General features: G+C 43.8%; 3 protein-coding genes across 3 annotated transcripts; 2 read left to right on the forward strand and 1 right to left on the reverse strand.

Annotated features, from left to right (window-relative positions):
- The first annotated feature begins 334 nt into the window (after nt 1–334).
- On the forward strand, nt 335–2626 carry LOC108147744 (tRNA-dihydrouridine(20) synthase [NAD(P)+]-like). Its single transcript, XM_017274475.2, has 3 exons — nt 335–683; nt 746–1708; nt 2179–2626. Exons 1-3 carry the CDS (start codon nt 428–430, stop codon nt 2427–2429), a joined length of 1470 nt encoding a protein of 489 aa, XP_017129964.1. The 5' UTR covers nt 335–427; the 3' UTR covers nt 2430–2626.
- A 970-nt stretch (nt 2627–3596) lies between these two features.
- LOC108147733 (mRNA-capping enzyme) lies at nt 3597–6998 on the reverse strand. The gene is made up of 6 exons (XM_017274462.2): nt 6605–6998; nt 5558–6529; nt 5357–5495; nt 4493–4766; nt 4219–4415; nt 3597–3891 (listed from the first exon to the last, which is right to left on the reverse strand). The coding sequence occupies exons 1-6, from the start codon at nt 6806–6808 to the stop codon at nt 3701–3703; spliced, it is 1977 nt and encodes a 658-aa protein (XP_017129951.1). The 5' UTR covers nt 6809–6998; the 3' UTR covers nt 3597–3700.
- Nucleotides 6999–8013: 1015 nt separating this feature from the next.
- Nucleotides 8014–12190, forward strand: LOC108147630. The gene is made up of 4 exons (XM_017274285.2): nt 8014–8450; nt 10310–10361; nt 11202–11347; nt 11415–12190. Exons 1-4 carry the CDS (start codon nt 8235–8237, stop codon nt 11889–11891), a joined length of 891 nt encoding a protein of 296 aa, XP_017129774.1. The 5' UTR covers nt 8014–8234; the 3' UTR covers nt 11892–12190.
- The last annotated feature ends 1382 nt before the right edge of the window (nt 12191–13572 follow it).

The following is a 13572-nucleotide window of genomic DNA, read 5'->3' on the forward strand; positions in this document are numbered from 1 at the left end:
TTAGGTACGGCAATATTTTTAAACACCTAGCTTACATTTTTCTTAAGGTCATTGAATATAAATAGTTATGAATGTTAAATATTACTAACTATTTTATTTACCTAGTTGAGGTAAAAAGTTCTTCCAAAATGGGGCTGTCGATGAAAAATGGATACCGTTAATCAATTTTTTTTTTTAGTTTTCTTGAGTTTTCTGAGTATATAAAAGCTGGAAAGATTATTTGACAAATAATATTTTCCTAAAAGCGACGATTTTGCGATTAAATCAATTTGACTAAATTTCCAAAGTTTCCATACGAGAGAGGTAAACTTTCCCAGGAAAAAACAACAAGAGCAAGACGGACCAAAGTCGTACATTGCATGATGGCTGGTCGTGTCGTGCAAAGGCCGCGCCGTCGTCTCGTGGCCAGGCCTCCCAACCCAACGGCATGCAACAGCTGAATCCGCGATTCCACTCCATGCTGCATCGCATCCCATTTTCGCCTTTGCCCTCCTTTCTCAGGAAGTCCCTGAGCATGAAGACGCGCCAGCGACTGGACTACCGCAACAAGCTCATCCTGGCGCCCATGGTGCGGGTGGGCACGCTGCCCATGCGCCTGCTGGCCCTGGAAATGGGTGCGGATATCGTGTACACGGAGGAGCTGGTGGACCTCAAGCTGATCAAGAGCATTCGCAGACCGAACCGTGAGTAGTGGATGCCCAGCTCGTTCTAACCAGCCAATAATCCCCGATCCTCACATCTGCAGCTGCCCTGGGAACGGTGGACTTTGTGGATCCCTCGGACGGAACGATTGTGTTCCGCACCTGTGCCCAGGAAACCTCCCGGCTGGTCCTGCAGATGGGCACCAGCGATGCGGGACGAGCGCTAGCCGTGGGCAAGCTGCTGCAGCGCGACATAGCCGGACTGGACATCAACATGGGCTGCCCCAAGGAGTTCTCCATCAAGGGCGGCATGGGCGCCGCCCTGCTCTCCGATCCCGACAAGGCGGCTCTGATTCTGCGCACCCTGTGCTCCGGCCTGGACATTCCAGTCACCTGCAAAATACGTATCCTGCCGGATGTGGCGGGCACCATTGGCCTTGTGCAGAAACTGGCCGCCACGGGCATTGCAGCCATTGGCATTCATGCCAGGACGCGGGACGAGCGTCCCCAGCATCCTGCCCATCCCGAGGTGTTGCGTGCCGTGGCGCAGGCCGTGGACATTCCGATTATCGCCAACGGCGGTTCGAGGAGCATGCACTGCCACGAGGATCTGCGCAAGTTCCAGGTGGAATGCGGCGCCGCCAGCGTGATGGTGGCCCGGGCTGCCCAGCTCAATGTGAGCATCTTCCGACCGGAGGGCCTGCTGCCCATGGACGAGCTGATCGAAAAGTACCTGCGCCTGTGCGTGGACTACGACAACGCACCGCACAACGCCAAATACTGTGTGCAGAGCATCCTCAAGGAGCTGCAGGAGACGCCGCGTGGCAAGCGATTCCTTCAGTGCCAGACGCTGCAGCAGATCTGCGAGATCTGGCACCTGGGCGACTACTGCCGCCGGAAGCAGCGGGAGCTCAAGACGCTGGGCAACTCGGGTCGGGCGGAGGTCGAGCCGCCGGAGGCGCAGGCCAAGCGGCAGAAACTGGAGCAGGCGGCGAATGCCATCGAGGACGAGTACGCCGGCGTCATTTGCCGGAATATGCCTTTCCTGCGCTCTACCTATCCCAGTGGCAAGTATATTCTATAATATAACTTTCAATTTCACCAAAAGAAAGCATTCCACATTAGAGACATGCAATGACTCACTAGAAAGTGCCTTAACGATAGGATTTTTCAAGACGGTTTAAAAACCAATCCTTCTTTAAAAATTCAGAGATATTTAAAACTTCGGTATGAAAATATATGTATTTATGTGTTCGATGGTGAAACCTTCAGTTGCCTTAAAGAAAACGTTCTTTATTAAAGACTTGCAATACTTAAATAACTCAAAAAAGTGCACTTAAGGCCAAAAGCATTTTTAAGGATTTTTCAAGACGTTGTCTAATACAATTCTCACCAAACTACTTAGAGATTTCCATAACTTTAATTCACTGATAAAAGTGAAGTCTATAACTCTTTTGAAACGAAACTTTGCCATTGAAATATATTATTCGGACCACAATTGCATAACTAATACTTATTTCTATTGTTTCCCCCGCAGATAACCATCTGCCCAAGACGCAACTCTACGTTTACTCAGGAAAGGCTGGCAAATCCCCGCCAGCCTACGAGACGCAGCAGTGCGACAAGCTGTTCCGGTCCATCTGCAGCTACGACGGCCAGCGGTTCAGCAGCTCCTTCTGGGAGAAGAACAAGAAGCAGGCGGAGCAGGGAGCCGCTCTGGTGGCCCTCCTCCATCTCGGCCAGCTGGAGGCGGAGGTCTTGCGCGACAATGGCAGCCTACTCAACTGAAACCCAGCATCTGTTGCTTGTTTGTGTTAAGGGACACCTACTCGGCTATGTACCAACCTCTTCGTTAGGACTTCAATTGTATGATTATTATGGCAAATGCCTTTTGTGTTGCGAATAGACTATGTGTTGATAGGGCTACTTCCGTTGGGTTCATTACATGTTTATTTTTTCAATAAAAGGAAACCAATAGAATGTTACGGATGTGTGGTAGTACTTTTTAAATCAAGAGAACAGTCCTTAAGGGTGGAGTTCGGTTAGTTTATCTATTCTTAAATACCAATGGTACAATAGAGCGACATTTAAATAATATTATATTAAATTTGCATATAGAAATATTAAATAGCACGGTAATGGCAGCAAATAAATTGAGGAACCCATCAAAACTCGATACTGGATCATCTGAAATATATCGTCGATTACTTACCAGGTAGCGACGTGGCCTGTTAGTCGAATTAAAAACCTTGCACTTTTTGGGTACATTTTAAAAGAATAAACCGGCTTTAAGCGAAATAAACCTGTTAATTTTTTGTTTGAAAATAAAATCAAAAATTAAAATTTTTAAAAATAAGTACATTAGTAATTATGAGCCGGTATAAAAATATCCAAAATTTTATCAACTTCACTGCAATCGAAATTAAGACTAAAAAAACAAAACAAAAATTAAAAAAACCCTACTCCCTCCCCTTAAAAACATTGGTTTAAACACTTTTCTTAATATTTGCACTATATTTTATTTTTATTATATGTCTGTTCTTTAAAATGTGTTACCCAACTTAGTAATGTATCTGAATTTGACCAATGTTACTTTTTGTTTTTCTCAGGACAGTATAACTAAAATATTATCTACATAAAACCAAGGGCCATAATCTTCATTTGAAACTTTTGTTTCTAAAAGACTACTGCGATTTTTACACCATTGTGTTTGTAATTAAATAGAGTATTTTTACACTTTTTGGACAAGAGAAAAGTGTTCAATTTGCAGCGTTCATAATTACAGTATTTCTTTTAAAATAGAAGTCTCGAATAGCGTTTATGTCGGTCTACGCTTAACAACTAACGAATTAATGGACAATATCAGCCTCTTCAGTTGTTCAACTGTTCAGTCCAACTAACCCAACAATCATATTAATCAAACAGTTTCTTCGGCCAACACAGAGTTGAGTGTAATTCTTGTTTTGAATTAGATTTATTTGGGGCTGTTTAATTTCCTAGTGTCGAGTTCAGTGGTGAGATGGAGACATGAGGCGTGTGGTGCGGCTAGCTGCGTTCGTTCAGTGGGGCCGGCGCTGGCCCTGCGGTCCGCCATGGTGGCCATGCCCATGCCCATGCCCATGGGATTGTGGGTGCGGATGTGCATTGGGCGGCGGCGGCATCATGGCATGGTCATCACGAAAGCCATACGTGGCGATATAATTTAATAGGTAGTCCTTAGTAATGGGTTGCTTTATGCTCTTCACAACGGCTGCAACGAAATTAAGAGAGGGTTAACTTAATTTGTGTTGGTTTGAGGAGTGTGAATTGCTACACTTTTTATTATTCCAATACATCGCCATGCGTCCAATGAGAATCTTTAATCTTTAAATAAAGCCAGATCTACATGGCTAAATGAATTATTTGGTTTTTAAATTCAGTGTTATACAGCAGTCGAATTCTATGTTTGAATATGCCTCCAGCGACAATCAATATTGTTTTATGCCACGGCAGATGTATTATTTGGCTTTTAAAATGCACCATTCTATCAGCTATCATTATTTAAAGTTGGAAAATATAAGGGCTGGCTACTACTCACAGTGGGCTGTATTGTAGCTATTGGGATGCTTCTTGTCTGTGCGCTCGCGCATAAACTCCCAGTTGCCGAACTGATTCATGGTGCACTCAACGATCCTGTTGTCCAAGTCACGGATCTCCTTCGTCAGCTTTTGCATTCGCCCGAAGGGGGCGTCGTGGCCACCCACATAGAGGAAGCCCACCTTCTTGGTGAGCAGGCTGGGTAAGAGACATGGATTAGTCAAGTCAATCCAATGGGGGATTCATCCGCCCACGCCGCTCCCCAGCAAACTCACCCCTCGCCACGCTCTGTGATTATTTTGAGCCGAAAGTCCACCGAGTTGAGCTCATGGGGCTTCCACTTGAAGACATCTGAGCAGACACCTGCCGTGTACGGCTGCTGCGATGGCTGGAAGATGAGGCCATCCGGCTCGTGGGCCAGCGTCCGGGAGAACTTCTCGCCCAGCAGACGGGCGGACATCCAAATGTCCCAGAAGTCCTTGCCGCGCACACTGAAAGCCTGCAGCCGTTGGTTGATGATGCCGTGCTTCATGCCCAGGATGCGGGGACCTGCAGAATCATCAATCGGTTATTGCATTCGGCAAAGAAAACGGGACAGCAATTGGGCGATAAACTACAAAAATGTATATGGCACTATAGTTCATATTGAAAGGTTTCATTTAAATGCTATCTGCTTTGCTTATTATAAACACTATGATCAATTCGGATGAATCATATTTATGGCTAGCAAGAGGCTCTAAGCAAACTAAATAAATCCTTAATTTTATTATCTTAACAAATCATAAGAAATATACATTATAATTCCCATAAACATACAACACATCCTAATCTCTTGCCCTACCTTTTCCCAAAACAAATCAACATCTTTTCTTACCGAAAACCCTGTTTCCATCTTAGCAAACCCTATCGACAACAACATAAATAAAATTATTACTTTCCTTACATAAACAAATCTCGTTCATAATATTTAAACTCTTCTAATTGTTATCATAAACTATTAAAACAATGACACCTTATGGCTAGCAAGAGGGGCTAAACAAACTGAATAAATCCTTATATGATGATCGATTTCTAAATGAGCGAATAAAGTGCGTATGGCTATGTAGGTCAAGCCAATGTTTAACGAGACCATGACTCACCTATGACATCCTTCTTTATGTAGTCCAGTCGATTGGGATAGAATGGCTCGTCCCTTACATCGCGATGCGATATACGCACCACATCGTAGACGAGGTAGCGCGGCGTAACCGTCTCGCCGATCTTGTCCAGCACCATTTCCTGCAAAGGTCGCCCAAATCAATTAGATCTTGCTCCCTCAAACGCCGATTGCTGCCGCTTACCCCATCGAGCAGGGTGCCCTCGAGGTGGTCGTTTAGGTTCTTGCCATCCACAAACGCCACGTTCTCCACCTGGAAACAGGAGTGGTTGCGATCGAAGAAGTACACCTCGTCCCGGCCGTCGATGAGCATCATGTAGCGTGTGCCGTCCGCCTTCCACGACACACGGTAGGGTATCTCGCTGAGGCGCTTGATGTTGTTGGTGTCCATGGACACGGGCTGAGAGCCGGGGAAGCCGTTTTTGTTCCACTGGCACCAGTCCTGCACCTTGCGCTGCAGATCGCCCAAACGCGGCTGGTCGCTCACCTGTCGCACGCCGGGCACTCCGGCCATGAAGGTGGCGTTCTTTACGACCATCTCGCGGCGCCGCTTCTTGCGCGGCTGTCCATCGGACGTGGAGGCATCGCCATCGCCGTCCGCCTCGTCTCCGTCCAGCTCCTCGCCCTCATCCTCCTGCTGCTCTCCCGCATGCTGCTGCGATGTGGAGGAGGAGCTGCTGTTGTTGTCGTCGAAGTGCCGCTTCCGGCTGTCCGTCGCCGAGCCATCGCCGTTGCTGTCATCGTAGTCCAGACACCAGTTGGGCTGCTCCGGCGCGGATGGCGCGTCCTCCTCGTCGTCGTAGCGCTTGTACAGCTCATTGATGTAGTCCTGCTTGTAGATGCCCGGCGGCCGGGCGTTGGCGAACACCGCCAGCGCTGCCTCCACGGAGCAGTCGAGCCGCTCGACCATGTAGGAGACGATCAGGAAGCCGGTGCGGTTGAAGCCGTGCGTGCAGTGGACGGCGATGACGTCGAAGGGGCGCTCGTTGATGAAGTTGTCCACGATCTCGATGAAGCTGTGCGTCTGCTCCGGCGAGGGTGTTTCGCCGTGTCCGCGGCACTGCAGCTTGATGTACTGGGCGCCGCGCTCCTCCACCGTCGACCGATCGTAGAAGCGTTTCGTGTTGGTCAGGTCCACCCAGAGGCCAAGTTTCAGCTGCAACACAAGTGGGGATTAGTTGATGGTGCTGATGATGATGTGGTTACTATGCCAATGGCTAATGCTAACTACCTTCAGAGTCTTGCAGTAGTCGAAGAGCATCTCGGGTCGAAAGGTGCACTCGATGGGCATCTTGTCCTGGAAGCTCTGGCTCAGGGGCGTCTTGAAGGCCAGGAAGCGTTCCGCGATGATGGAGTCGCTCTTGCGCGGACAGTAAAGCCAGCGGTTGGGCAGTGGCCCGGAGCCACGCTCCCGATCCCGATGGGATTGGGCCATGATGCAGGTGCTCCTGCTGTTGGCTGCTGCTCACTGCTCACTGCTAACTGCTCTCTGTTCACTGCTGACGACAGGGGACAGGGCAATTGCTGGTGCAGATGTGGATGCCTATGCAGCGAGTGCTAGCCGGCTGTGGCTGTGGAGGATTCGTGATTCGTCGCCCTGGTTGCCTACTATCGAACAAGCAATCGAGTACGACAAGTCAATCGATAAAAAATAAACAAGGGCTACAAAAGCGATACATTTCTTACCAGGGATGCGGCAAAAGAAACAATCGATTACGATTTAGAGGTGGAGAAACACATCGATGTTTTCAAAACAACGCTGATATCTATGTTTGCCACACTGATGGCTTTCAAAATATCGGCTTATCGATTTTTGGCACATCGAAACGTTTTCACCTCATTGCCGTTACAAAAACGACGATTTTAAATTTCGAACTTTGAACAAAACTGATCGGGGCTTTGGATTCCGGATCCATGATCGAGGACAGTTGTGGAGATGCACCCTGGAAATCGTCCGAGGGTTACACTGGCAGCAGCTCTATTTGCTTTATTTCCGTTTCAAAAAACACATGTAAATTGTGAGTCAGAAAACGTATTTAATTTTTTCACTATAAATATTATATTATGCTAAAATTTATGTCAATACATAAATAAAATTGGTTGAGCTGTTGACTTTGCTTATGTTTTGACAAGCCACAGCTGTTCCGATCAGATGTTTTCGGATGGTGGATGTGCTATGTGAGAATCGGAGTTTTACATTTGTCAGAAATCTCAACTGCTTTCCACTCATAAACTTCAACTTAAAGATCATGTATAATTTAGTCGTCATACGGAGCTACAGAGCTGCTAGACTTCACAATATATTGTTTGGCATCCAGTGTGATACCGCTTAATTTCTTGTTTGAGTGAATCCGTGCCTTTAACCGATAGTTTCTATCGATTATCGATTTTCAAAATTCACACAACGCGGCAGAAAAAACTGCAAAACGAAAGTTTTGCATAAAAATAAACAATTTAATTGCTGCATATTTCTGTCGATGTCGGTGTGTATACGCATCGATTCGTTATGAACTTGGGGCACATGCATAGGCACAGGCACACACACGGCCGGAGAATTATTTACTGCAGTGTAAATAAACAAGGCGTCCCAGCCGTATTGTTTTTGGGTTCGAATACACTTAACAACAAATGCTCGCTCGGCCGCAGAAAGGCCCGAAGTCCGAAAGTCCGAGGAGATGGGACCACCATTATAACCATTTCGCTACTCACTCGATCCCTGATCGCTGGCCGGGCGCGATCTCCATTCCAAAATTCCAAGTGTGAGCTTTCCGTTTGAATTCGCTCGATCGATCGCTTGCGGCCCATTAAAACCGAACTAGTCCGTAAGCCATTTATTCCGCCGCACAGTATAGTAGTTTCCCATGGCCACCCCCATTTCTCATACCCCACGGCGCCAGCCGGAGCCCAAATTCCCGGCCGTAATGCCGCGAAGAGCGAGCACGGTTAGCACCAATCCGGCAGTGCCCAAATCGCCGGACGGACTCACCGCCCTGGTGGCCAGGAAGAGCATCACGTCCATGTCGGACGAGGAGATAATCCAGGAGAACCTCAACGAGATCCTCGACCTCAAGTCGCGCGTAAGTTTTGGGGATAAGGTTTTCGAAACCGGAATAGTTTAGCTATGTAAGATGTTTTTAATATAACGTTTTTATTTCTTGTGTAGGAACAATAACATTTTAAAAGTTTCTTTACATTTTTTGCTGCTTTAATTATTACTTCTATTCACCTACAATGAAATTATTTAAAAACAATACAAAAAAAAATTTAAAAATGGTTTTTAAACTGTATAAATTCTCAAGGCTGTCACCAACATATGTTAATTAAAGCTCTTGAATTCTAAGAAATGGTCAAAATAATGAATCTTTTTCACTCACAAAGAAACTATGTAGATTTTGCTAATATTGCCAATCACTGAAACTAAAAGATACAAGTTGTAACCTTTATTCTAAGATACTTTTTAAGTAGTCCTGATGTGTTTGTAAAGCAACTAGAAAAGAGTTTCGGTATTTATATGCGGAAATAATACAGTCGAAAACGCCATCTGCTAGATAATTTATGAAACCTAGATGAATGAATATTTTATTTTGAAAGTGGGCATTAGGATACTCATCTACAGCGTTTCTTCTTGTTAAATATAGTGTGGATTTAATTAACCGGTTACGGGCTCCTTATACAGATATCGGGTGTGATACTGAATCGGATAAAGTGTTTTTTTTTTGTGAAAATACCAGACTAAACACTCTCAATGTGATCATTGAGCATATGGACATAGTCTCAGTGTTTTTTTTCTGTGTCTGTGATTCATCGGAAACACCTTGATTTACGAGCACGTCATAAGGGATATTTTGGACTACCAGATTTGCAGAGATTTGCAGCCGTCTCTCAAAGTTTGTACGACGCCATCGTTTTGTGGCGCCGTCATTACCAGCAAATCGCAAATGTGTCAGACATAAAACCCGAAATGTTGCCATAGTTTTGCTTTAGATCTTTTGCACATACAGTGAATATCGAAAATGATTTATATTTTAAAGTTTATTAAGCCTCATTCAATTTTTTTATGGTTGATTTTTTGAACGGAGGTTTTAAACCGCCAAAGTCTATACGTTTCCATTGTTTTAAATATATTTTAAATGGTTTTAATGATTCAAGTGTAAAAACGTTAAGTTGTATAAAGTTATGTTTAATAGATAAGAATAAGTCATTTTAGTTAATTAACATCTGCGACAAACACTAGCATATTAATCTGATATTCATTAAATTCCAAGTTCCGAGAAAACGGAAAGATTTTTGTTGAAAAAATTCCAAAACTTACCAATAACAAATAGTTAATTTTATCAACAAAAAAGCTTGGTTCTGGTCAAGTCCATATAGCGATCAGATAAACGAAATAAGAACATCTCCCAGATACACACAATTTCGAGGCGTATGTGTATTACGCCATTTTATGAAGTGTAAGACAATCAAACTTATATTCGGTTTTCTTTTTGGAATTCCTGTGTGCAATTAAAATAAATTTAATGGTCAGGAAGGGAATTTTAAACAATGTTGGACTGGCAAACTATTTGGGACCAAGGTCTTTGGTGAAGATTGTATTTTTTAATGAGAGCTATAATAATATTGGTTGCCAAACGGGCTTGCATCGTATGCGGTTCACTAACAGACCAGAATTTGTAATAACCAATAGATTTGTAATGTAGTTTTTGTCTTACTAGTAACCACTGTGGAGTGTGTAGTGCGTTGCTTGTCTATTGTTTTTCTCTTGTGTATAAGCGCCTATATGCATGGAACGTGGGAATTGTAAACAATGGTTTTATGGCATCACTCGCAAAAACAGAAAGAGCGGGACACCAATAGCCCTGAAAATTGTGCGACTGCATCCAGGAACAATCATCCAATTAGGTGACCTCAATTTCTCATTTCCGTTGTCCTTTTGCAGGAGGAACGAAAGGCCAACGGACGGCTCGTGGCCGTCATCGTCTGCTTTCTAGGTACGTAATGGCATATACAAAAGTCAAACTTTTCCCACACGAACCCATTATCTCGACACGTAGTCCAAAAATATATAACTATGTTTTTATAATTGGTATTGACTAACTAATTTGATTTATACGTCATTTTAAAATTTAGAATAACGTTAAATTAATTTGAAATGTTTTTAAAATATATTTCAAAGATAAGCTTTAGTTTTCGTAATTGAACATAAAACATACCATATGTAAACACTTTTAAAAATAATTCATATACAGTATTAAAATATAAGCAAAAGTTATTTCCTGAGTTGATTAAACACCATTTAATCCGTGATTTTAAAGAGATGTACAAGCCCTACATCCTTACCAATTCCAACCGAATTTGGTTGGAAGAGATTTCAGTGCCATATAAGCATATAGAAGCATATCCTTAAATATCGGAGTGACCTAGAATTTCCGATATTTTCATTGGTCACACAGTAATCCCTGTGGTTGGAATGTAAATATTATATGATGGTCTAACAGTTCTAACAATTCCTTTTGAATTTTAATCGAATACATTTCTGTGTCACAGCTGTTTTTTTGTACTTACTAACGATTAAATAAATTAGAATTGAAATGACTAACAAAATTTTTTTTCGAATGACCCAGAAATCTCTTTTAACTAAATTCCGACCCACGCATTCGGTTGGAGTGTAAATATGTAAATGATGTACTACATAATACCTTGTAAAAAGTGTAATTATTTTTGGGAGCCCAAGCCCCGAAAGTGCCGAAAGTGGTTGGTGTTGGCGAAGTGCGACTGTAAATCCCGAACCCATGTGTATTTAATCCACATCCGTGGACACCAATTTGCAGTGCTCTTCCTGGCCGTTTACCACGCCTGCGTGCGGAAGTCGGAGAACTCGCTGGCGGGCGTCCTAGTTCCGGCGGGCATCATGCTCTCCTACGGCGCCTGGGTGGTCGTCCTGGCCAAGCGGGACAAGCACAGGCGGGCCATGTTTGTAGGATCAACGCCCAATGAGCCAACTGCTGGCCGAGTTCACTCAGAGATGCTCTTCCATTTTGCAGGAGCGGCACATCGAGGAGGTGGCCCAGAAGAACAAAATCGAACTGGAGCAGAAACACGCTCGCCACGCCAAGCATTCGCCATCGCATCCCCATCCTGGACACTCCGGCACTGATTCCACGGGCAGCGCATCGAGCACACTGCACTACGTGAACGAACTGCTCCCAAATGGGGAGCATCGCAAGAAGCAGCGACGTCACCGCCACAAGGAGCGACCCGCAGGAGATCGGGAGGATCATCATCACCATCCCCATCACCACCATCCGGAGATCGGAGTGCATCGTGGAGCACCCAAGAGGCCCAGTTTTCGGCAGAAGCTCTTCGGCCAGACCATAGCCCATGTGAAGCTGGTGGAGGCCCAGAGCGACAGTACGGATTCGGCGGGCGGACCGGGTCCGGGTTGTAGTACGGGTCCGAGTTCGAGCACCATCAATACCAATACCAATCCCGGCGAGAAGCGAGTGAGAGCGGAGCCATAGATCTGGGGTCGTAGGAGGGCTGGCCTCCCAATTGTACCGCGTAAATAAATGTATTATAAAAAATATAAACAGGAAATTCGCCTTTATAAATAGACGGCAATCAAAGGAAGGAAATGATCCGATCCGATCTTCGTATCGAAATCAATGCTAAATACGTGAGAATTGTATTGTGCGAACAGTGCTGTCCATCTGGCTTCTGGCCGCTGCCGCTAGTTACCCATTTAAAAGTGAAACAATTTTTTTTATTTTATTTTTTCGACTTTTGCCAAGCAGCTTACAAACACACATTTTTTTTAAATATACATTAAAACACAGATCTCAAAAATGGTTTTAATATACATAGTCTAGTTTAGAATTCGAAAACAAACATTTTATTTAAAAATCCTAGTTATTTTGGAAAACTTTTTCGTCATCGCCAGTTTCAAAGCTTTGTCCCACCTTCCCATTTAATTTTTTAACAATTATTTGATAGCATATTTTATTTATCAACTTGTACGAAAACATTTTGTGTTATTTGTTAAAATCACCTCCTATAGTATATTATGCATTTCCATTGTTTGTCCGAATTAATGGTGGCGTTATATACATATAGCGATCAGCACTATCCCTAGATGTTTCTGTGCTCGTGTGCGTGACCTGAGACACGGAGTGGGCGTGGGTGCTAATTCCGGGCACATTGTTTTCGGTCATTGGTAATTGTTATTACAGTTTAATAGCTTACATGTGGTGGGCCACACTCTGCCGCTGGCTGCCCCCGGTTTTTCGGAATTCCCCCCGAACCAGAAGCACTTGATTGTTTACGCGAAGATCAGTGCCGCCATCTATGAACTGGAAAAAAACATAAAAGAGACTAAATTTATGGATTAACATTTCCATTCCATGGCAGGGTATTCAGTTATGCGCAAAAAATCCAGATATTCAATTCTTCGGGCTGTGCATATTGTTTAATTAATGTGGTTTTAAAGTTATGGGATACTTTTCTATAACCATGGTTTTGTTTGATTTTCGACTCTGTTGCTTTTTTACATTAGCTTCAAGAAGGAAGAATGTTCAATTATCACTTTTTCCAGAAGTTTTTAAACCAAATATGGAGTTTAGACATTAACTAGTTTTAAAATTAACTCTTTAAAATTAGCCCACAAGTGAACTATAGTTTATAGTTTTATATTTATCGTATTTTAATACTCAATTTGTTAGCTGCAACATTTAATTGGTATAGATGCTCATTTGAAGTAAAGCCATATCCCTTATAATTTAAAATCTTTACTTAGGCAAGGTAAAAGGTAGCCTCTTATTTTGTTACCTAGGTGAGGCATAAGGTAACAAAAAAGTGTACCTAGGTACGTAACTAGAGTCAAGTATCTATGAACACCCCAACACTTTATATACTTTGGGTATTCATTAAACGACTGAGTCCACCATCTCTTTCAAAGATGGTCCGTAAGATTTTGCCGTGCCAAAACATTTCCGGTTATTCCTTGATGGTGGAATTTACGTTTCTAACCGCGCGTTCTAAGCCGATATTTAGCCGATGTTTTTCGGCGAAACTCTAAAGTCCTGGCGCGAATGAATTTGAATTCACATGGCGGCCATCTTTGTGTCTGTGATGGATGTTGGATGGCGGATGGTCCACCATCCATCAAAAATCCCAACCGTTTCGCTTGGTTGGGCTTTGTGGAAC

Source organism: Drosophila elegans, unplaced genomic scaffold (assembly GCF_018152505.1).
Source record: "Drosophila elegans isolate 14027-0461.03 unplaced genomic scaffold, ASM1815250v1 contig_149, whole genome shotgun sequence".
NCBI classification, from domain to species: domain Eukaryota; kingdom Metazoa; phylum Arthropoda; class Insecta; order Diptera; family Drosophilidae; genus Drosophila; species Drosophila elegans.

What these genes read in the sequence shown, in the direction of transcription:
- LOC108147733 (XM_017274462.2), bottom strand. Translation starts at nt 6,808, where the DNA reads ATGGCCCAATCCCATCGGGATCGGGAGCGTGGCTCCGGGCCACTGCCC. An exon ending in AGGGCACCCTGCTCGATGGG is followed by an intron (nt 5,496 to 5,557) that starts GTAAGCGGCAGC and finishes CGACCTTTGCAG; the next exon opens with GAAATGGTGCTGGACAAGAT. An exon ending in TAGCTACAATACAGCCCACT is followed by an intron (nt 3,892 to 4,218) that starts GTGAGTAGTAGC and finishes ATTTCGTTGCAG; the next exon opens with CCGTTGTGAAGAGCATAAAG.
- LOC108147630 (XM_017274285.2), top strand. Translation starts at nt 8,235, where the DNA reads ATGGCCACCCCCATTTCTCATACCCCACGGCGCCAGCCGGAGCCCAAA. An exon ending in CGTCATCGTCTGCTTTCTAG is followed by an intron (nt 10,362 to 11,201) that starts GTACGTAATGGC and finishes ACCAATTTGCAG; the next exon opens with TGCTCTTCCTGGCCGTTTAC. An exon ending in AGCACAGGCGGGCCATGTTT is followed by an intron (nt 11,348 to 11,414) that starts GTAGGATCAACG and finishes TCCATTTTGCAG; the next exon opens with GAGCGGCACATCGAGGAGGT.
- LOC108147744 (XM_017274475.2), top strand. Translation starts at nt 428, where the DNA reads ATGCAACAGCTGAATCCGCGATTCCACTCCATGCTGCATCGCATCCCA. An exon ending in GAGCATTCGCAGACCGAACC is followed by an intron (nt 684 to 745) that starts GTGAGTAGTGGA and finishes TCACATCTGCAG; the next exon opens with CTGCCCTGGGAACGGTGGAC. An exon ending in GCGCTCTACCTATCCCAGTG is followed by an intron (nt 1,709 to 2,178) that starts GCAAGTATATTC and finishes TTTCCCCCGCAG; the next exon opens with ATAACCATCTGCCCAAGACG.